This window comes from Zeus faber, assembly GCF_960531495.2.
Source record: "Zeus faber genome assembly, chromosome: 12".
NCBI lineage: Eukaryota > Metazoa > Chordata > Actinopteri > Zeiformes > Zeidae > Zeus > Zeus faber.
In genome coordinates, this window is record NC_137196.1 from 14,106,526 (window position 1) to 14,128,763 (window position 22,238).

Below are 22,238 nucleotides of genomic sequence, written 5' to 3' on the forward strand. Positions count from 1 at the left end.
TATTATTATTATTATTATTATTATTATTAATAACAATAATAATAATAATACTAATAACAATAATACTAATAATAATAATTAATATAGCTGCAGGCAGCAATGCATGGGTTCCAGGTTAGAACAACAATTACATTTTTCCGAGTTCCCGTGAAATGCAGCATCACTTTCTATCAAGCTTAATTACAATTTTCAGAGTTCCCATGGAATGCAGCATTACTTCCTACCAACACGAGTTCCAGTTTTCCGAGTTCCCATAGAACGCAGCATCAGTTCCCTCTCGTCTCAGCCCTCTCGTTTCGATCACATCCTGCACAAAGCAACCAATACACACCACTGGAGTCTAGACCGCAGCACACCATGCACCTGGCCCCATGTGAAAGCCCCCCCAGAGCCACAAATTGATGATGATGTCACAAAGCGGCCCACTCCACTACTGCAGCCCGCCCCCCTCCGCCAATGTTCGGTAGATTGGCAACGGTATTTCACGAATTCCTGCTCCAAATATAGATCGATGTGGATCAAACGTGGACCACAAAATGTCTGAACTGACCCAAATCCAACGACACTTCATTCATATGAGGCGGGTTTGGCATGGTCGCTGTGCACCAGACACTTTCAGCTGGAAAATGCCAAGAAGAAAAATAATTTGAAAAATCTGAACAAAAACAATAGGATTCTAGCCATGTGGCTAATAATAATTATAATAATAATGCTTATTAAAATAGCTGCAGGCAGCAATACGTGGTGTCCAGCGTTCAAGTCCAATGGATGAGTGTGCTTTGGCTCTCTGTTCAGTGTGTTTTGTGACTGCAGAGATTTGTTTTTGTTCCAGCCCGGTTACAGTGTAATTCTATAATCCGGCGGTGTTTTTTGCGACTGTAGTTGGGTTTCCTACACTGCATCTAACAGCGGTTATCATTCTGAAGTAAGGTGGCATGATTATGGCTAAAATGATAATCACAATTGTTTTCGTCGATATTGTGGTCACGGTTATTTATCACGATTATTAATCCATTTTGGTGAACAGAATTATTTTATGGCACTTTGTAAATCAACAGAAAACTGCCTTCACAGTAGTAATGTATTTTATAAACCTATTCACAAATAAAATATGGTTAGTGGTTTTACTGACTTTTTGTAGAGGATATATAATGAAATAAATTGTGTGTTGTTGGCTACACATTTTTGTTGTAATTGTAACAAATCTTGCAGGCATCTGGAAGAGAACCCAAGAAACACACATACACAATAATGTATGTAATATGTAACTACCAGTAAGGAAGATAGTATACATTGATATTTCTGGAATGTCTATAAATTCTGAGAGTGATGTTATTGGGTTTTTATTTTGTAGAATCTACTCTGGTGCGGGCCAGTAAATTGTGATCAGGATCACAGGAACACTCATCCGTATAAAAAAAAAGGGTTGGTCGCACTTCATGCTGTATGAGAGGCTCGTTTATATGTCGCTCGCTGGATGTGTCACATACTTTTACTTTTAATACTTTACAGTTCATTTGAGTTCCCGCTTAAGTTCCTACACACTCCTCGATAAAATCTTGAGTTTACCTCAAACAGCGTAGGCGAGTCGAGGCATCTATTGAAATGTCTATGTGGTCCTTTTTACCTTTACTGGACTTATTTTGTGTCGGGGTACTTTTACCTAAATAGACGGTCTAATAGAGTAATTCTTCCAGCGCCATTCATTTTTGTCCTGGGTAGTAAAAAAACGAACGAAGCAAAGTGTAGAGAACAAAACATTTTATTTGCTCCTCGAAAATGAAAAGCCCACCCCCAAAGGAAGAGCCTGCCCTCATTCTTGTGAAATTTGGGAATGCATACAGAGCACTCGTGTGTGTGCGTGTGTGTGCGCGTGTGCGCGGGTGTGTGTGCGTGTGTGTCTGTGTCTGTCTACGCACTGTATGAGTGTTTGTTTTCGGAAGTGTGAACTGGACTCACTACTCGGCGGCGTTGACTCAGGCAGGTGAGCGTCAACGGGGCGTGTCCCCCCCCCCCACCCCGATCCCTTAAGAGGCCGAGCCGGGAGGCAGCGCGCCGTTGTTTCTCCCAGACTACACGACAGGAATGTCAGATACAAGTGCGGATAGGCACGAGGGGAGAGGCGTTCTCCTCCTGCGGAGCCTGCTGTGCGCCGCGTTGCTGCTGGGACCGTGCAACGCGGGCCACAGGCCCCTGGAGAGAGGAGAGAGACGCCGTCACGATAGGCAGAGCGACGGGGCGACGCTGTTCCCCTGGCAGCACGGTGTGGGAACCCAGTGGGTACAGTTCCCGTCGATGGACGACCACGGCTCTCAAATCGTTCAGTTCCCCGACGCAGGGTCCCAGATCGAGGTAAATGGTGCGGATGCCGAGGTTTGGGGGGGGGGTTTTCCGTGGGTCCGGCCTTTTTGGCTTGTAGGCTCTGGCTGTAAGCGTGTGGGTTGGAAGACTCTTATCTCTGAAAGCAAAGGGCACGTTTTGGCCCCTCAGGTGTTAATGTGTGACTTTTTTCGGATCGGATTCATCGCTACATGATGACACACGTTTGCAGTGCTTTTGGAATCCTCTTCCAAAGTGGAGCTTTCCATGCATCCACTTTGAATGTTTTTTTTAATCTCTAATTTGAGTTATGAGTATGTTCTAAATTAAAGTTGAGTTTGACATGAATTATTGTTCCGCAATCAAAACGGACTTATGATAACACTGCGTACGTCCTGTGTGTGTGTGTGTGTGTGCGTGTCTCACACTGCGCTGTGCGTATCCCTGAAGCGTAGCTGTGCCAACAAAGTATATCCCAAATGATTTTTTTCTCGCCTTTGTGTTTTCAGAAATGTATTCCTGGTTACTATAGAGACGGCAGCGGGCCTTACCTGGGACGCTGCGTGCCCTGTGCCTGCAACGGCCTGGCTACGGACTGCGAGGACAGGACCGGGAGATGCCTGGTGAGAAAGGTTTCTAAAGACGTGGTTTACTCCTCGCCCCCCTCTAAATCACTCACTGAGTCAACAGTGAGCGCACTCTTCACTCTTCTTCACGTTTTAAAGTCTATCTCTGATCCGGTTACCGCAGGCTTACCAACGGCTTAAACTCACATCGAAAACCTCGTCACATCTGAGTCGAGAGTGAGCCACAGCTCAGTCACAGTCTAGACCTCTCACCTCCGGCTTACACCTGCGGGCGAACCTGGTGGCACCCGCCCTACGGTGTTGATGTTAAGAAACCACAATACGATCATTACAGGCAGTTAATCCCGGTTTCTTGTGTACGATACCCGCCTTTTTTTTTTTTTTTTTTTTTTTTTTTTTAACCACCTCGTTTTTTTCTATCCTCGCCCTCCGGCTGTTAGAGCTGTGGGATGAAATCTTAGACCCAAAAAGTTCAGCGTTTCCCTTCAGTCTTACGCAAGACCTTCAAGACCAGGCCTGTGTGTGTGTTTGTGTGTGTTTGTGTGTGTATGTGTGTGTGTGTGTGTGTGTGTGTGTGTGTGTGTGTGTGTGTGCGTGCGTGCGTGCGTGCGTGCGTGCATGCGTGTGTGCGTGCTGCATGCGGGCCCGAGGAGCCCAGAGCCACATCGACACACACCGCTGAGCACACTCGCTCCTCTTTTGATGCATCAAAACACTCTTTTGTGTTGGTTCTGGCGTTTTTTATTTTATTTTTTTTAATCTTTCTCTTTTCCCCCTGGACTTTCCATTTCCATTTCCTTTTTTTAAATTTTTGCACAGTAAAAAGCCTTCACGGATCCCAGTGCACTGGTACCTCGTGTCCGTAAAGGGCTTATCGCAGAGAAGTGCTGTACCCCGGGTGCAACGACGACATTAACAAACGCGCTCCTTGATTAATTCCAGAACTGTCAATACAACACGGCCGGAAAAAAGTGTGAGCGCTGCCAGGAAGGTTACTATGGAAACGCTGCGCAGAGGACATGCCGCCTGTGCCCTTGCCCATTCAGTGTGCCAACCAACAGGTATGTGTGTGTGTGTGTGTGTGTGTGTGTGTGTGTGTGTGTAAAAAATAAAATTAAAATAAAATAAAAAATAAAAAAACACAGAAAATTGAAGGATCCCACGTAGGATTCAAGGATTTAAGTCGTGCTATAAAAGATTTTTTCTTTGCCCGTGGCCAGTTTTGCGGTGGGCTGCAGGGAGGCTGCCGGAGGCATCCAGTGTGTGTGCAGGAGAGGCTACACAGGCGACCAATGCGAGAGGTGAGCCTCTACAGTGTCGGCAGCATTTTGAAGCGAAGACACCAAGCTGCAAGAATCCAAGGGACTCAATTAAAAAATACTTAAATGTCAATTTTTCTTGCCTGCTGGTGTTTGTTTCCCGCAGGTGCGCCCCCGGATTCCACGGTGATCCACTGACGGCAGGGGGGAGTTGCCAGCCTTGCAACTGCAATGGAAACGGGAACAGCTGTGACTCCAGGACTGGAGGTGAATTAATTGGACCAAGAACACAGATGATTGATTTTTATTTAAGGTCAGCGATATTGAACTTTAACTTTCTCATTTTTTCTCCTTCCATCCCCGTAGTGTGCACAAACACATTGGAGCCCAAAGATACAAACACGGACGAGCATTGCCAAGGTGAGAGAGGCTCCTGGCGCCATCGCGGTTCGAAGCCGCGATCAGTAGAATGACTGGGAGAATCCTCCTTCTCCTCTTTCCAGAATGCGACAGCTGTGCCCAGACGTTGCTGCACGATTTGGAGAAGCTGGACGAGGTGATGGGGAAGATCAAGGCTCAGTTTGACAACGCCACAGCCAGCGCCTCCTCCCAAGAGAGACTGCAAAAGCTGGAGGAGGCCATCGCGGACACTCAGGTAGACCACGGGTGAAAAGGTCTTTTCGCCCTGGAGTGGAGGCAACACCACCATCCATTTGATAAACACTCGCAGATGCAGGGATCGCGGCGGTGGAGGGGTGTGCTTATACAAACATTCCAGAATCCTGCCGATAAGGGATCTGGGTGCATTTTGTCACAGAGCCTGTGTGTCAACACATGTTAGAGGCCGCATCGTTGCATGCCAGCGGCCGTGGTTGGGGCAGGGACCTGTACGCTCCCTTTCAGTAGTTGTGGCGGTCCGCCTTTACGAGGTCTTTCATTTATGAGTTTGCAGATCTGGTTCATTAGATAAGTTATTAAGTCTCACATTCGGTCAAAAACCTTTTTTTCTTAAATACAACGGCGCTACTGAAAAGGGTGGTGTCTATGGTGTATGTACAACCAATGAAGAGAAAAGTGGAGCTTCTTTTGAAGTAGTAATAGTGTGTGTGAAATATTGATAAATGATCATTTGGCCATTGCGAACGCAAGTGTAGTGAATAAGTGTAGACAGACTGCGGGAACGACACAGACTGAGAACGGTGATGAGATGAGATGTGTACAGTGTATATAGTATATATAGTTTATATAGTGTATATAGAGTATATGGTATATATAGTGTATATAGTGTTTATAATGTATATAGTATATATAGTGTATATTGTGTATACTGTAAGGTATATATGGTATATAAAGTATATATAGTGTATATAGTGTATATAGTGTTTACAGTGTATATAGTGTATATAGTGAATAAAGGGTGATGCGCGATGAGATGCTTGCACTGTGCACGCAGCACGCACGCCGCGGTACTGTACGCAGCACACAATACACACTGGTCAGGAGCTGGTCGTAAGTCTGAACGGTCGTTAAACAGGTAGGTCATTAAGTGAGGAGTACCTGTATAATAACCAACATACTTATGTATCACTTAACCATAAACAAGTCAGTAAAAGTATTTTGTATTATCTCTGCAGATTCTGGTCAACAAATTCAGCTCCACCGTCAACAGCCAGAAGCCCAAGGTGTCTCAGCTGGAACAGGACGTGCGTAGCCTTAAAGACGACATCAGCAACCTCAAAGATAAGGTAGAGAGAGCCATCTTTATTTGCAGATAAGTAAATGGAGGCGTGGGATACAGTGTGAGCATGGTGTGTGAGATATCTGTGCATGTGTTTCCATTTAGGCAGACAAAAGGGAGGCGGCTGCTGACAAGGCGGTTAAAGATGTGGAAAAAACTCACCAGAACGCCAAAAATCTGGATGCGGAGGTTCAGAAACTGCTGAAGAAAATCCAGGGTAAAGACAAGGTTTTAAACAAATCTAGATAAGGACACCCACAGAATTATGATAATAATAATAAATATAGCTGAAGGCAGCAATGCACGGGCTCCAGGTTAGTCGCATTAGTCACAAATTACAGGTTTCAGAGTTCCTATAGAGCGCAGCATCGGTTCCTGCTGTCTCCCGTCTCTGACCTGGTGCAGATCCTACGCGAAGCAACCAATACAGACCAATGGAGTCTAGACCGCAGCGCTGTGCCCCATACAAAAGCCCCCCCCAGAGCCACACCCTGCACATATATAACAAATTGGATGACGATGTCACAAAGCACCCAACTCCACCATCCCAACCCGCCCCGCCCGCCAACCCAGAACCCTTTGTTTAGCTACTTCTGGTACGTCGTCTCTGTGTCCTTCAGAAAAAACTTTTTTTTTTTCCACAAATTCCTGCTCCAAATATAAATGACTGGACTGGCCCGAATCCAACGACACTACATATGTGTCCGTGGGTTGCTGTGTGCCAGGCACTTTCATCCGGCAAAATGCCTGGACCCTTAATAATTGATCATGAATTAAAAATGTATAATTATATATTAATAATTGATAATGTATTATTGAATAACTTCATTATTTTTTATTATAATCGAATAAATGTATTATTTTTTATTATTTAATTCATTTATATTATTATTATTATTATTATTATAATTATTATAATTTAATTTATAATTCGTTTCAGGAGTGGGCCCCTTTGTGAAATCATCATCCGAAATTATATAAGCCCAAGCGTCCCTCGGAAGTGATTCACATCCAGTCACTTGCGCCCTTTGGATTGCATAGTGTTTGCTACACGTAGACGTAATTGTTAAAACCACATTATTGAGGGACATTTAAACCAAACGACAAAAGAGGACATTCAATGTCGTAAGTGCACCGTGATTGGAAAAAACACATGAAAAATAAGATACCTCAAATCGATAATTCAAAGTAAACATGCCTTAATGTTGTGACTCGTGCTGCTTTTCACACAACCTGGAAAACTGTAATGCGTACCTAACATGACTAAACTGGACCTTGTGTATTGCTGCCTGCAGCTATTTATTATTATTCATATTATTTACTTGATTCATTTATTTACTTGATTCATTTATTATTTAATTAATTATTAGGATTATTAATAATTTTTTCTGTCTGTAGCCCTGCTGGACCGGCTGAAGGAGTCCGGCGACAGCAGTGGTGGAGACAGTTTGCATGAAGACATCTCCAAGCTGCTGGAGGAGGCTAAGCGCATGGTGAAGGAAATGGAGAAGAGGAACTTCAAACCCCAGAAGACAGCCGCCGAAAAAGAGCGAGACGAGGCCAGGAAACGTGAGGGCCGCCGCCGTTTGCCAAGATTCAAAAGCGTTATGGTCCACCCAGTGAAAATGTGTTTTGTACCGCCATTCGTAAAAAAACAGATAAAGAAAATCATGAGCAGTGGCATTGATAGTACACTTTGGTGCCACAGTAGTTTTGTTGGAAGGCCTTTTTGCATGAGATCGTCCGATCTGATCTTCTCTTCTCTCCTCCTCTCCGTCTTTTCTCAGTGCTGGACTACGTCAAGGCCAACGTGAGCCAGCAGTGTGACCAGAACCAGGCGGCAGCAGAGCGGATCCGGAGCCAGCTGAAGGACTACGGTGCCAAGATTAAGGAGGTGGAGTTGGCTCTGAAGGAGGCCGGAGACAGGGTGAAGAAGGCCAACACTCAGAACGGCCTCAACGAACTGGAATTGGGCGACCTTCTGGTAAGGATAGGGATGTATTGAAGAGACCGGTCCGTTAATGATGAGACCGCTTTTCTAACGGTTACAGCTTGGGCTCCCATCAAGAAATGATTTAATATCAATGTTACTCCATGCCGTTTTCTTGGTCGATGTATGTGTGTTTATATGCTTCTCAAAATGAATAGGAGACGTGTGATGGTAACCAATACAAAAAAAAAACAGAAACACATAATACCCTACAAGGAGACACAGACGGGACTTTGCTAAGCCCCATATCTACATCTATATGTGGGATGACATTAAAGAGGATTCTCTCGGGTGGTGTTGCTGTCATGTCATTGATTAAATATATATTTTTTCCCAACAGAACCTCATTGATGACTTAAAGAAAATGAAGAAGGCCGTCCAAGACGATATGACGAAGGCTGAGCTCGAACTGCAGAAGACAGAGGATCTGCTCCAAATGCTCTCCGACAGGAAAATGGTACAACCCCCAAATTAAGCTTGAAAATATTCCTTCCCGCTCTATTTTATTGTATGGGGTTCAGTATTGTTGACTAGTATATTGCGTTATTTGTTCTAATTGGCCAGTGCCTTTTTCTTCTTCCACACTGGCCAGATATCAGGTCCCCTCACGCAGCTCAAACTGATAACCATCAATGTTTGTTCTCTGTGTGCCCTTTGGAATTTCCTGGGCATCATCAGCTCACCTTCTCTTCTGTCCTGCAGGAGTATGAGCGGCTTGCCGCTCAGCTGGACGGCGCCAAGACCGACTTGACCAGGAAGGTTAATGAGCTCTCCCAGGCGGCCAACAAGGAAGACATCGTCAGGGCAGCGGAGGAGCACGCCAAGAAGCTCAACGCGCTGGCCATGGAGCTCCAGGAGTAGGTGTCCTCTGTAGAGCTCATAAAATGTTGCTTCTAATGTTTTATTATTATAATATTTTCATGTTTTGTTTTTTTTAGGTTAAGAAACAGACATAGACACATCCAACCCCGTCAACCTCCCCCATACCTCTCAACCCCCCCTAACAAAATGAATACAATATTTTATTAATAATAACAATAATAATAATAATAATAATAATAATAATAATAATAATAAGTAATAGTAATTAATAATAATAAATATAGTTACAGACAGCAATACACAGGGCCAGTTTAGTCGTGTTAGGTACATACTACAGTTTTCTGGGTTCTTGGATACACAGCACATTACAGTTATTTTACACTGAATGCTGCATCGGCTCCTCCATTATACGTTCTACACAGCACAACTCTCCGAATGCGAATGACCATCCAGAATAGGAAACCGGACTTACATAACATGGTTTCATATTGTAACAAGTGGAAGGCATTTTACTGGCACTGAAATCTGCGTTACAATCCGGTCCGGTAGATACAGGAACCGGTGCCATAGTGGTACCGGGTTTCGGTGCCCAACCCTAATTATGACTGGCTCAATGTGCACTTATGTCACTGAATGTTCCTCTTCTGTCGTTCAGTTTAAATATCCCTCAAGAATGGTGTTTTAACAATTATTAGGTGTCCAATATGGTTATTTGGATCTAATATTAATACATTAGTTGAACCCGAATATTATTTGGACCCCAACTATTAAGGGTCCAGCCCGCTGCAAGCAGCAATGCACAGGGTCCAGGTTAGTTGCGTTAGTCACGATAACAGTTTAGATAACAGCTAACAGTTTTCCACGTTCCCCTGAAACGCAGCATCAGTTCAAACAAATTTTCTGAGTTCCCATGGAACGTAGCATTACTTCCTACCAACACGAGTTGATTGGATGATGATCACAAAGCCATAAAGCGACAATGGACACAAAGCGCCCTGCTCCACCACCCCAAACCGGCCACTACCGCAGCCCGCCCCGCTCCACCAACGTTAGGATACTTCGGTAGATTGGCAACAGTTTTTCACTAATTCCGGCTCCTAATATAGATCCACTGTGGATCAAACTTGAAGTACCAAATGTCTGAACTGCCCCAAATCCAGTGACACTTCATTCATGTCTGTGGGTTCGAGGGTTGCTCTGCGCCAGACTTTATCAGCTAGAAAAATGCCAAGAGGAAAAATAATTATAAAACTCTGAACCAAAACAATAGGTTTTACTCATTCTATGGTTCCAAGTCTCTAAAATGAATCAAAAATCTGATCAAAAAAGGCTGCCAATCTCTTCGACCTGTAGATCCCCTGGTTGAATATTCCAGTTTAGTTTCTACAGTAATGTTTCATCTGTACCTTCTGGCTCTTGAGTACCCAGGCTTCTTAATTCTCTATTGAGGAAAACGCTGTTTAGTTTGCGAGGCATGTGCTCATTATAAGGTATTTAGTATTTGCGTTGGCTTGGCTCCATACTCGTGGCGCACTTTGGAGCTGACCTGTTCGCTCTGGCTTCAGTGTTTGTTTTTCTTCGTTGTTGATTATGCATAGCAGATACACCCAGACACCTGTGTTTACCTGCCGCCGACTTGTGTTTTGACTCCCCCCTCATCCTTCTCTACGGCAGCGCTGTGAGGAACGCGAGCGGTCGCACCGACGTGCGCGACGCCATCGATGCCATCGGGGCCTACAAGAACATCACGGACGCTATCAATGCCGCCGAAGCCGCGGCCAATGAGGCGAAAGATGCGGCAGACAAGGCCCTCAGTGTAAGAAGCCTCAGAATCTGCGGAAGATTTGGCACACCGGAAATAGATCTGCACACAAATTGTGCCCTTTCCCCTCCACAGTTTTAGGGTTTTAGTTCCAACCTACATATACACTTTCTACCAGGCCGAATAGCAACGCATCATTCTTAACACCGCGCAAATACTTAATAATACAGATCCACTCCACCTTTCCCTTTCACATTTTCTGGATCCTCTGGGTGAAATTACTTAAATATTGTCTCTTGCTAGTATAGCCAGATAGTAGAATCAGACAACATGATAGAATGCACCAGAATACAGGAAGCTACTACAGGAATCTCCATTTGAAAGAAAATGTCGACCCTAGACCTCAGGTTGTCCCTTCCAAATTGCCAGTGTGTCCAGCTGTGCAGTGCGTATTTATACACTACGTATTTTCCATTTCCCATTTTGTGGAATTAACAAATCTTTAATTTCACGACATTTAGGATGTGAAAAAAGAAGACCTGCCGAGAAGAGCCAAGGACTTGAAACAAAGTGGAAACAAGCTGCTGAAAGACGCGGAGGACGCCAGCAAGGACATTAGGAGTGCGTGTCCCATTTTACCGCCATCGTTCATCGTCGACGCTGAACAAATCACTCAAACTAATCACTTTGTTTCACCTCAACAGGCGCCACGGCTGACCTCGCCGCCAAGAAGAATCGGCTGAGAAGCGCGGAGAACAAGAAGAAGGCTTTGGAGAAGGACCTCCTGGATGCCCAGAGAGAACTGGACAGCGTGAAGAGAGGTAAACCATCGTCGACCGTCGTCGAAAACCGTCGTTGTGTTTGTGAGACTCGGTGAACTGTCTCTTTTCATGTGTTCTGACTCTCCGTCTCGCCCGCCAAGGCGACATAGGGGATATGATCGACGAGGCCAAAAGGAAAGCGTCCGCGGCCGACGATCTAGCCATCAACACCATGAACCGGCTGGATGATATAAACGACGAACTGGCCAAGATCAAAGTCACTAAACTGGATTCCAACCTGAGCAGCGTCATGGAGGACGTGGACAAGTCTGGTGAGGGATGCAACTCTCTCCGCTTTGATCGATATCAAAGTACAGCATCGTATGAATGCAAGATGCTTTTTATCCTTTCCCAAGCCAACGCGGGAAAGGGAAGCTGGGAAATATCCAAAAACCTTTCTGTCTTAAATTTTGAACGGTTTGGTTGGAGCATTTACAACCAAGCTCGGTTCCAAAGCGGGTGAGAATGAAATTGATCCTTTTTAACCTTTGACCTCCACAGTAAAGAACCTGCTGGACACCATCCCGACGCTGGAAGATAAGATATTCGAAGTGGAGAACCTCACCTCGCAGCTTTCCCCAAACAGCAACATCACAGAGAACATCAAGAAAATCAAAGAGCTCATCGAACAGGCCCGAGACGCAGCCAACAGGGTAAGGTCTCCGCGGACGCGGTGGATGTCGTTTGTTCATCCATAACCGCGTAGATACAGGCATCAACGTCCACTTCCTCCTTCCAGATCACGGTCCCTATGAAGTTCATGGGCGACGGCCACGTGGAGCTGCGTCCCCCGACCGATTTGGATGACCTCAAGGCCTACACGTCCTTGTCTCTGATGCTGCAGAGGCCGAAAGAGAGAGGAGACGGGAAGCGGCGACGCCGGCAGGCCGCCGAGCCAAACATGTTTGTGCTCTACCTCGGCAACAGAGATGTGAGAAAAAAGACAAATCACAGCGCGGCGGCCGAAGTGTGTGGTTCCTCAGGCGAGGGGCGAAGTGGCCTTGACTTACTCTGTCCCCGACTCTGTTCCCTCAGTCTTCTAAAGACTTCATCGGCATGGCGATGAGAGACGACAGGCTGTACTGCATCTACAAGCTGAACGGAGTCGAGTACGAGATTAACATCGGAACCATCACCGGGTCGGATCCCAATCCAGCCACCTTTGACAAAGTGGAGCTGCAGAGGTGACCTTGCTTTCTCTGAACCGCACATTCAGCTTTTTTTGTTCAGCGTACTGCTAAGACAGACATTTGGCCACAGCCCGATTTTGCATCTTTTAAACATGCTGAGGTGTGTCATTTGATCTAGAATTTACCAGGACGCCCAGGTGACCTTTACCAAGACCTTCACGTCCAATAAGCCCCACTTGGCGACGATTACCTCCAACCAGGGAAAGGAGATGGAGAACCTCCTGAACCTCAGTCCCAGCGACACCGTCTTCTACGTGGGAGGCTACCCCGCCAACTTCACCGTAAGCTCCGGTGACAAAAACAAAACAAACAGAAGAGCATCTCATGCCTTCTTGTGACAAAGCTCTCCTTTGTTCCGCCTCAGCCGCCTCCATCTCTCAAGTACCCCAAGTACAAAGGCTGCATCGAGTTTTCTGCCATGAACGAGAGATTCGTCAGCCTCTATAACTTCCGGAAAGCTGTAAACATCAACCCGGTGGAACCGTGCAAGAGGTAAACCCGTTTCCGATCCCTCTGGAGATCTATCTTTTATCCATCTTTTTTGACTTTGATATTGACTTGAAAAAAAAATGTAAATAAAAAAGCCAAACCGATCGACACCCAATCAGGGAATCTTTAAATGGTGAATTGATGCTTTTCTAACTGAATTCCCACTTCTGCCAAGGTATCTCCCACAAAAAGAATCCGCTTACTTTGAAGGCACAGGCTATGCCATGGTGGCCATAGACAGAGCGCAGTTCCCCCTGTTTGTGCAGACCATCACCACCAACGCTGAGAACGGTCTGCTCTTTTACATAGGAAACGAGGTAGAAATGTAGTCCATTTTTCTTTTCCGTCAAATCAACATGACGAATGCTTCAGTACCCTCCCCCGTGTTGGTTTTTAATTAATGTGCTTTTTTGTCTTTTTCTGTTTGATAGGAGAAATACTACACGGTGACACTGGACCGTGGCTTTGTGGTTATAAACAGTAACTTGTTTAGTAAGCCGTACAAAAGCGACAGTAAAATATTCCCTTCGGTAAGATTTCTTTCCACGCATCCAGCCAACCAGTTTCTATGACTGCGCATGTCATTTACAGTGAAATTAGATGGATGGACTTACATTTTTGGCTAAATCTTGTTCCTTTCTCCCTCTTTTTCCAGGCGCAAGAGACAGAGGTCAAAATTATCTTTGAGGCCTCGAAAAAGGAAATGATAGTCCGCGTCTCAAACAAGGAGGTGGCCAAAGCCGTCACTGAATACACTAAGGGAGACTTCCTAGAATACTACCTTGGCGGTGCACCGACAAACCTGCGGGAAAGGTATTTGCTTTCACGCTCCGCCCCTTTTTCCCCCCGCGATAGCGAGATGAAGCCAGCGTGCATTGCACTGGCGTTTTAAACTTGGAAAACTTTTTATCAGGTGAAGTCCAATAACCTCACGTCATGTTTCCATGCGCAGATTTAACATCACCGCCCGACCTCTAAAAGGTTGCTTCACGAACGTGAAGCTGAAGAGCAATAATGTGGTCTTTGATGAGACTGTAGGCGTTGGCAACGGCTGTCCCAGTGATTACTTGGTGAGACATTGACGTCGATATGCCGAAGGAGTCTGAATCACAACCTGGCGGCGGTTGATGTTGGAATTTATCGCGCCCGTTTCCTTTTCTCCAGGCTTCTCGCAAGGCGGAGTTCAGCCTGGGAAGCTCCCTGTCGGCCGACCTCAAGGGCTTCAACCCAGCGGACGACGTCACCATCTCACTGGGTTTCAAGTCCACGGAAAACCAGGGTCTCCTTCTGCAGAACACCCCGTCGGTCCGTCTCGGCGTTTGTTTTGCCTTGTTTTATGCTTGTTGCAATTTGGACATTCAGAATGTAAGCGTCATTTATTTTTTTACCTTCTTTATTTTCCAGCCCGCTGGGATCACGCTGGAGTTGGTGGACGGCTATGTGGTTCTCAGGTTCAAAGACAAGGTGTGGAAATCCAACAAGCAATACCAGGACGAACAGTGGCATTATTTGACTGTGACCAAGAAGGCTGAGAGGTGCGGTTATACACTCATATTTAGTAGCCGACTCCGCGACTACATAACAGTTTTGAGAAGCTTCGGCTCATACGGAAACAGGGATAAAAAAAACATTTTGATCGCTGTTTCCAAACAGGATTAATTTACTTATTGACGATGAGGACGCGGGCCAGGAGCAGCCTCCCGATGGTGTAGGGACTAAGGTCGACCGGCTCATGTATCTGGGGAAGGACACCTTCAAAGGCTGCCTGTCCAACATCTACACAAGACGGTAATCACACAGTCACACCTCAGCGCTTGTTACCGCTTGTTATATTTCCACTGGCAGCTGGGCACCCGGACATTTGAAACACCCATCGTGCTTGTTTTTGCAGGCCGGATAGTCTGTACAGAGCCGAGGATCTGAGCAAATTCCAATCCTCGGGAGACGTGCTGGTGGACATTTGTGCCGCAGGAAGACCACCCCAGTCCTTACTGGACGGCTTGCCCAAGCAGGTCAGGATTCACTTCACTGACACATTACACACTCACACAAACACACACACACACACACACACACACACACACACACACACACACACACACACACACACACACACACACACACACAGGCACACTCAGTGTATAATTTGGCGATCTTTGGAAGTCATCTAGCATGCCCATGATTCTAAAAGTTTGAATTCCTTTTTTCCTATAACAAGTACAGTAAATGTAAAAAATGAACTTCAATTTGTATTCTTCATGTATGGTGCAATTATGCCAAGAGTAAGTGAAGGATGTTGATGTTTACAATTTCACTTCTTAACATGATAACCAGGTAATGAGAAGCCATGATCCTTCAAAACTATAACTTTAAGTCATCTCACGAAAACAAAGACATACAAACAGCTTTTTTGTCATTTTGGCGAGCTGTACTTTGTACAGTCCTAATGATTGAACGAGAAACCTCATCTCAGTGTATTGTATTTTGTTGACGCTTTTTTACAATGTATTTTGCTGGTCTATTTCCAGATATGAAGAAGCAGAAGGACGCCTGAGACCCACTGATGTTTAGAAACATGTTATTTTTATTATTATTGTATTAATGTTTTTTGTTTTTAATGTGTTAATGAATTTTTACTTGTATTTCAATGCATTTCATTCATGAACTGATTGTTTTGTCAACATCCTCATGCTATAACCGTTACCAAATGTATTCCACCGTTGTCTTTATATTCTTAGAATATAATACATATATTCATATTATAATAATACATATTATAACTACATATATTCGACTGCATGTGTCTAATCTATTGAAAGATTCCATTTCTACCAGACAAAAAGAAGAAGCTTGAAATCAGTTTATGTCTGTTTTCTTTGTTTCATTTCCCTCAGCGATGAGCCATTTTCTTATCAATCATTCATAAGCATGCACCCTCTAACCCAATATAAGATCTAACAATTACAAACAATACTGATTATTCCTGGTCTCAGTAATGTCAATTTATGCTATGCTGATAATAATAATAATAATAATAATAATAATAATAATAATAATAATAATAATAATAATAATAATAATAATAATAATAATAATAATAATTATTATAATAATAATAATAATAATGTGTTTTTATTTTACATTGTGGTTCAGTATTAATGATCATATGACATAATGGATGAACAGACAGATGAATATCTAGCGTCTTCATCATCTTGGATAGTTGGTCCATCTTAAGATATGAATTGTTCTCACATCTCAATGTGGTCACATAAGCACAAACGTCAGAATATTGTTCCAATACTCCTTGGCCCTTGAGTTCCCTACAATATCACATTACATTATATTACATTACATCAGTTTGCAGATTCTTAAAGATTTACCTTAGTAACCTTAGGCCTTAGTAACCAGTTCTAAAACTTTCACTTTCCAGTTGTTGTTTATATAGCTGGTCAAAAATGCCCTCCTAATCACCACCTCCAGTCTATATATATTTATATATTATACATATTATATGTATTAATAATTAAACATTGATGAATAATATTTCAACAGCAATAATAATTTTACTGTTAAGGCCATCTGTGAAAATAAATTGAGAAAAGCCATCATCGCAATTAAAAATATAGGAGAGAATTATTAAGAGATAACGACTTCCCATTAAATTGTTATGAACAAATCTATATGAAGGTGTACCATAATGCTAATAATAATAAACATGGTGCTTATTAAGACTGCACCAGATCACTTTTCATTGAAGTTCATATAATAATAATAATATTCATAGTCATATAACTTTAATTTATAAGCATCTTTGAAGAAACCCAAGGACACTTTACAATAATACTGTATTTATGTCCATAATAATACTGTACATATGTCCAAGGCATTTCAAAATAAAAGAAAATCATATAGATACAAAGACACATTCTCTGCACTGCACTCTTGAGACTAAATAAAATAACCCTTACATATAACCCTACATATACATGCATATACTGTATATATACAGTCTATACATTATAAATACTGTGTATATATATATATATATATATATATATATATATATATATACAGAATATATATATGTATGACTATGTATTTATATATATATATATATATATATATATATATATATATATATATAGGTATGACCGTATGTATACCTATAGAGACAAATAACCTCTTGAATCGTGAATATATGTATACTGTATATACATAGTATATACAGTGTATGTATATATATATATATTTTTTTATATATATACTGTATGTGAGGGTTTTTGCATTATGAAAATGTATTAATTCATTATTTATTCTCTGTACGGGTTATATAATCATCATTATATAATCCTCCAAATGAAGTTATATTGAATGATTGGATATCTTCTCTAACCTCCGAATAGGGTTAAGGGTTATCAAAAAATATATATTTCATTATATACACAAAACAAAACTGACACACTGACATGTTGGCATTAATATCCATATAAACATTTTACAGCTGAGGATGTTCAGGGTAGAAAACGAACCCATTAATCAGATTTGAATCCAGAGGCACCCGGTGTGACAGCCATCATCACAGATCTATTTATGGGGTGTCATTTCATTACTAGTCTTTCACACGAGGTTTGTTGGCTCAAATGTGGGAGGGACATTTTCGGGAGCGTTCCCAGAAGACGATCTAAATCCCTAATGTAAACGGCCCGTAGCTCCTGCATTCCTGAGTTTGTACACTGCTCTGACGTTCTTTGTATTGTTTTTGTTTCTGCCTATCTGCCGTGGTAGGACGCCGTGAGAGCGGCGGTGAGTGACTCCGTGTCAGAGTGTGCGCAGCCCGCCCTGCTGCAACAGGCCTATCGCATGGGAGGGCCGGCGAGCAGCCTGAGCTACAGTCTGCCACCGCACGCCCTGCAGCCCAAGTAAGACTCACACACACTGCTCCTGTCCACCATATCACATACAGTGTGTTTCATACATGTTGCAACCTCTACATTTGCTCCTCTAGGCCCCACTTCTCTCTCGACATCAGGACTCGGTCTCCGGAGGGCCTGCTGTTCTTTGCCGCGACAAGAGGTGGGAGCTCTCACCTCGCTCTCTACATGTCCAAGGGCAGGATCAGGTTCTCCGTGGGCAAACAGAAGGAGATCTTCAACCGGGAGAAGTACAATGACGGGAAGTGGCACTCGGTCAGTGGCCTATATATATATCGTATGGAAATGTTTCAGGAGAGAGTATTCTCACATTATTTATACACTTACTGTGCCTGCTATTGGTGATCAAGCTGCCTCAAGACCACTATCGCTTCATTTTGTATGGTGACCCTACACCACCTGCAGGTCATATTCAGCTTGGAGCGGAAGAGGTTCAGATTGATTGTAGATGGAATCAAGGCCCAAGACGGCCAGTTGAGCAGTGATGAGGTGGCATCCATGGACTTTGTCTCACCTCTTTACCTGGGCAGCGCCCCAGAATCCCTTTACAAGCAATTAAAGGTAAATCAATCATAAAGTTGATTTAAAAATAATAATAATAATAATAATACAGTACACGGGGGCCACACCACACAGGATTAAAGTTTGTAGACTCTCATATTTGACCTTTTCTTTTTTCATATATCTTTTTATTTTTATTTTTACTTTTAGAGGAAAATCCTTCCAAAGCACAGTGTACTTGGCTGTGTCCGGAACTTCAAGATGAACGGCGCGCCTTTGCCGGAGCCGACCTCCAACTCCGGAGCCGGTCCCTGCTTTGACGGGCAGACGCAGAGCGGCGCTTATTTCTCAGGACAAGGATCCCATGTCGTTATCCGTGAGGACCATCAAATAGTGTTGAAAGATCATTGAATCCTTTAATGTATCTCACTGACATACAGTGATGGAAAAAGTCGTGGAATGCCACTCTTGAGTAAAAGTAGAGATATGTTGTAAAAAATAACTTGTCTGGTAAAGGTGAAGGTCACTTATTGGAATACTACTTGAGTAAAAGTCGTAGAAGAGTTGATATTAAAAGTACTCATGTATCAAAAATAATTTATATGGTATTGTTGCAGAAATATAATAACTCAAGTAAAGTTCAGATACTCACAAAAAATACTTTCACAAAGTGTTTTTACTTTTACTTTACACCATCGCTGACTGCATAGTGGTAATGCAAGCGATGCTTTGAGAAGGCATGATTATGACTGCATAATCATGATTATGACTGCATAATCATGATTATAACCGATTATAACTGTAATCGGTTTTTTTTCAGCCAACTCCTTTGCAATTGACTCCAACTTTGAGCTGCTATTTGACATCCGCCCGAGGAACCTGACTGGAGTTCTGCTTCGGGTGGGGAACTTCAGCGAGACCCAGCATGGAGCCCAAAGGGGCCACCACCTCAGCCTCTACATGCTCAGAGGAGAGGTGGGTCACTGTTAGACCAGACCTTGTGTCTCTGATCGCTCTCTTTGTCCTCACTTGATATGATTCAAAATCCAGAATCCTTATTATTGCGTAGATATTTAATAATAAAAATATGATTCTTGATCCTTGCCTATACTTCCTTGAGCGCCTCTTATACATAAAGTAATACTAGATAATGAACAACTACAGTTATCAGCAAATGTGTCGTATTTCCTTTTTTAAGGACAAATTAGGAAATATTCTCAAATGAAGATGCTCCATGCTTAAATTAAATATATACATTTTATATGTAGGTTGTGGCACAGGTAAACAATGGAGCAGGGGAATTCATGGTGTCAGTGATGCCCAAAACCACCTTGTGTGATGGAGAGAAACATCGAATTTCAGGTAAAATTCATTTGCTAACAATGCAACTGTTCTTTGTGGTGTAAAATATTAGCCTTTAAAATGTGAAAAAGGTCCATTTTTACAAGCAAAGTTGATCATGTGTTGCATTCCTTATGTTGTCCTCTCCCAGTGATTAAGGAAAAGAATGTTGTGCAACTGCACGTGGACACTGTGGGCAATTACAAAATCGGGCCCCCATCTTCCTTCCCTTCTCTGACTAAAGACCCACTGTATGTTGGAGGCATTCCAGGTGAGTGCCAGACATGACATTTGGAAAGAGACAGACAGACAGACAGACAGACAGACAGACAGACAGACAGACAGACAGATAGATAGATAGATAGATAGATAGATAGATAGATAGATAGATAGATAGATAGATAGATAGATAGATAGATAGATAGATAGATAGATAGATAGATAGATAGATAGACAGACAGACAGACAGACAGACAGACAGACAGACAGACAGACAGACAGACAGACAGACAGACAGACAGACAGACAGACAGACAGATAGATAGATAGATACAACAGGAACACTCACAGCATGTAATGTTTTGCTACAGGCCCTGTCGTGCCGGGAAGCCTCCCCGTCACCTCGTCCTTTGTGGGCTGCATGCAGGACCTGAAGATGAACGGCAACCCGGTCTACTTGGAGAGGCTGCCGGGGGTGTTTGGTGCCGTCAACCTCAGAGAGTGTCCAGTGGGCTGACACTGCCATCACCCACCGAACCTTGGGACCATGTCCACTGGCTACCATGTGCAATCTGTTACCCAGACAGAGAATGTGTATATATAGTACAGTGTGTGTGTGTGTGTGTGTGTGTGTGTGTGTGTGTGTGTGTGTGTGCGTGTGTGTGTATATATCCTGTGTATATTGTCTGAATGTATATATGCGAGTGGGTCTCTGCTCATATATGTGTGTTTGTCGCTGTTTCAGGAAACACAAGCACCAAGCTTTTCGATCAAATTTTTCAGTATTTATTTTAGGATAAGATCCTGCAGCACCATACCATTTTATTATTAACGCATATTCAAAAACTTATGACATTTTACATTGTTAAGCTTGCAAATGTGCTACAGATATTCTATGCTACTGCTAAATTCTACTGTACATTGCTGTGATGGTGGCGGGCGTGATATCATTAATGACCTCAAAAAATCTCAAGTGGATTTCTTTATAAGACTGCAGTACAGACAATTCCTAACTATTTTAGTGATAGTCAATGTTCATTTAATTCCTTGCATGCCAGCTGGTTTGACTTGACACAGACAGGTCACGCAGTGAACTGTAATGCGTTGTTTTGTTTTTTTCTGAACCCCTATTCCATTTTTGTTCTGCATTCCTACAGGCGCATAGAAATGTGGTGTCCGGATGTAAATGCCAGTTTTATCGGAATTTGTTGTAGCTGAATGTGTTTGAATTTATGAGCATTTGTCGGACAGATAAGAGTCTTTGCCAAATTTGTTCAAATAGTTTTGAAGCTCAGTCATATTGGGACCATTTACTAGAAGTTATTAAAATCTGGAAAAAAAACTTCATTCGAGTTACATTTTGACTGAAATATGTGTTGGGGTTTTTGTTTTATGATAGAATCACACATTTTCAAGAATATCAGAATTGGAATGGGTTAAATGCGCCAGGTACATTCACACATCCAGGAATATGTCATGGTGAAGATTGGTGTTTCTCCACAGACAAAAAAAAATAAATAATAATAATAATAAAAAAGCTTAACAGTCAGAAAAATAAAATGAAAAAAAGCTTAACAGTCTGAAAAAAAAAAAAAAGGTTAACAGAAAAATTTATAAAAGTTTTATTTATAAATTTATAATTTATAAATTTATAAAAGCTGAAAGATAAAAATAAAAAAAGATTAATAGTCTGAAGAAAAAAAACAAAATCAAAAAAGGGTTAACAGTCTGAAGAAAAAACAACCTTAACTGTCTGGGGAAAAAAACTTAACAGTCTGATAAAAAGCTTAACAGTCTGAAAAAAAGAAAAAGAAAAAAGCTTAATAGTCTGTGAAAAGCTTAGCAGTCCAAAAATTAAAAATAAAAACCTTAAAATTCTGAAAAAATAAAAAATAATAAAAGCTTAACAGTCTGAAAACAAAACAAAAAAAAAAAAAGATTAACAGTCTAAAAAATTAAAGAAAAAGCTTAACAGTCTGAATAAAAATAAAATAAAAAAAAGCTTAACAGTCTGAAAAAAACACAAATAAAAATAGCTTAAGTCTGAAAAAAACCCCATAAAAAAGCTTAACAGTCTGAAAAATAAAATAAAAACAGCTTAACAGTCAGAAAAAAAATTAAAAATAAAATAAGCTTAAAAGTCTGAAAACAAAACAAAAATTAAAAAAAGATTAACAGTCTGAAAAATTAAAGAAAAAGCTTAACAGGCTGAAGGAAAATTAAATTGAAAAAAAGCTTAACAGTCTGAATAAAAATAAAATAAAAA

At 42.3% G+C, this 22,238-nt stretch overlaps 1 protein-coding gene across 1 annotated transcript in view; it reads left to right on the plus strand.

Moving 5' to 3' along the window:
* LOC307237614 (laminin subunit alpha-3-like) overlaps positions 1–21,465 on the plus strand; it is a gene marked incomplete at its 5' end in the record, with an annotated part of 66,422 nt that extends 44,957 nt beyond the window's left edge. Inside the window, 37 exons of the mRNA XM_080010372.1 lie at positions 2,829–2,942; positions 3,849–3,967; positions 4,127–4,207; positions 4,332–4,432; positions 4,532–4,585; positions 4,669–4,820; positions 5,800–5,910; positions 6,009–6,120; positions 7,302–7,472; positions 7,691–7,887; positions 8,234–8,350; positions 8,596–8,750; positions 10,390–10,531; positions 10,999–11,098; positions 11,182–11,298; positions 11,400–11,570; positions 11,800–11,951; positions 12,038–12,229; positions 12,334–12,482; positions 12,607–12,769; positions 12,853–12,980; positions 13,153–13,294; positions 13,409–13,507; positions 13,633–13,790; positions 13,930–14,047; positions 14,142–14,282; positions 14,382–14,512; positions 14,631–14,765; positions 14,869–14,989; positions 17,766–17,899; positions 17,986–18,166; positions 18,317–18,472; positions 18,623–18,788; positions 19,233–19,387; positions 19,681–19,774; positions 19,905–20,024; positions 20,344–21,465. Coding sequence (XP_079866498.1) covers positions 2,829–2,942; positions 3,849–3,967; positions 4,127–4,207; positions 4,332–4,432; positions 4,532–4,585; positions 4,669–4,820; positions 5,800–5,910; positions 6,009–6,120; positions 7,302–7,472; positions 7,691–7,887; positions 8,234–8,350; positions 8,596–8,750; positions 10,390–10,531; positions 10,999–11,098; positions 11,182–11,298; positions 11,400–11,570; positions 11,800–11,951; positions 12,038–12,229; positions 12,334–12,482; positions 12,607–12,769; positions 12,853–12,980; positions 13,153–13,294; positions 13,409–13,507; positions 13,633–13,790; positions 13,930–14,047; positions 14,142–14,282; positions 14,382–14,512; positions 14,631–14,765; positions 14,869–14,989; positions 17,766–17,899; positions 17,986–18,166; positions 18,317–18,472; positions 18,623–18,788; positions 19,233–19,387; positions 19,681–19,774; positions 19,905–20,024; positions 20,344–20,489 — 4,995 coding nt within the window. The 3' untranslated portion in view covers positions 20,490–21,465. The remainder of the gene's footprint in view (positions 1–2,828; positions 2,943–3,848; positions 3,968–4,126; positions 4,208–4,331; positions 4,433–4,531; positions 4,586–4,668; positions 4,821–5,799; positions 5,911–6,008; positions 6,121–7,301; positions 7,473–7,690; positions 7,888–8,233; positions 8,351–8,595; positions 8,751–10,389; positions 10,532–10,998; positions 11,099–11,181; positions 11,299–11,399; positions 11,571–11,799; positions 11,952–12,037; positions 12,230–12,333; positions 12,483–12,606; positions 12,770–12,852; positions 12,981–13,152; positions 13,295–13,408; positions 13,508–13,632; positions 13,791–13,929; positions 14,048–14,141; positions 14,283–14,381; positions 14,513–14,630; positions 14,766–14,868; positions 14,990–17,765; positions 17,900–17,985; positions 18,167–18,316; positions 18,473–18,622; positions 18,789–19,232; positions 19,388–19,680; positions 19,775–19,904; positions 20,025–20,343) is intronic.
* Positions 21,466–22,238: the final 773 nt, after the last annotated feature.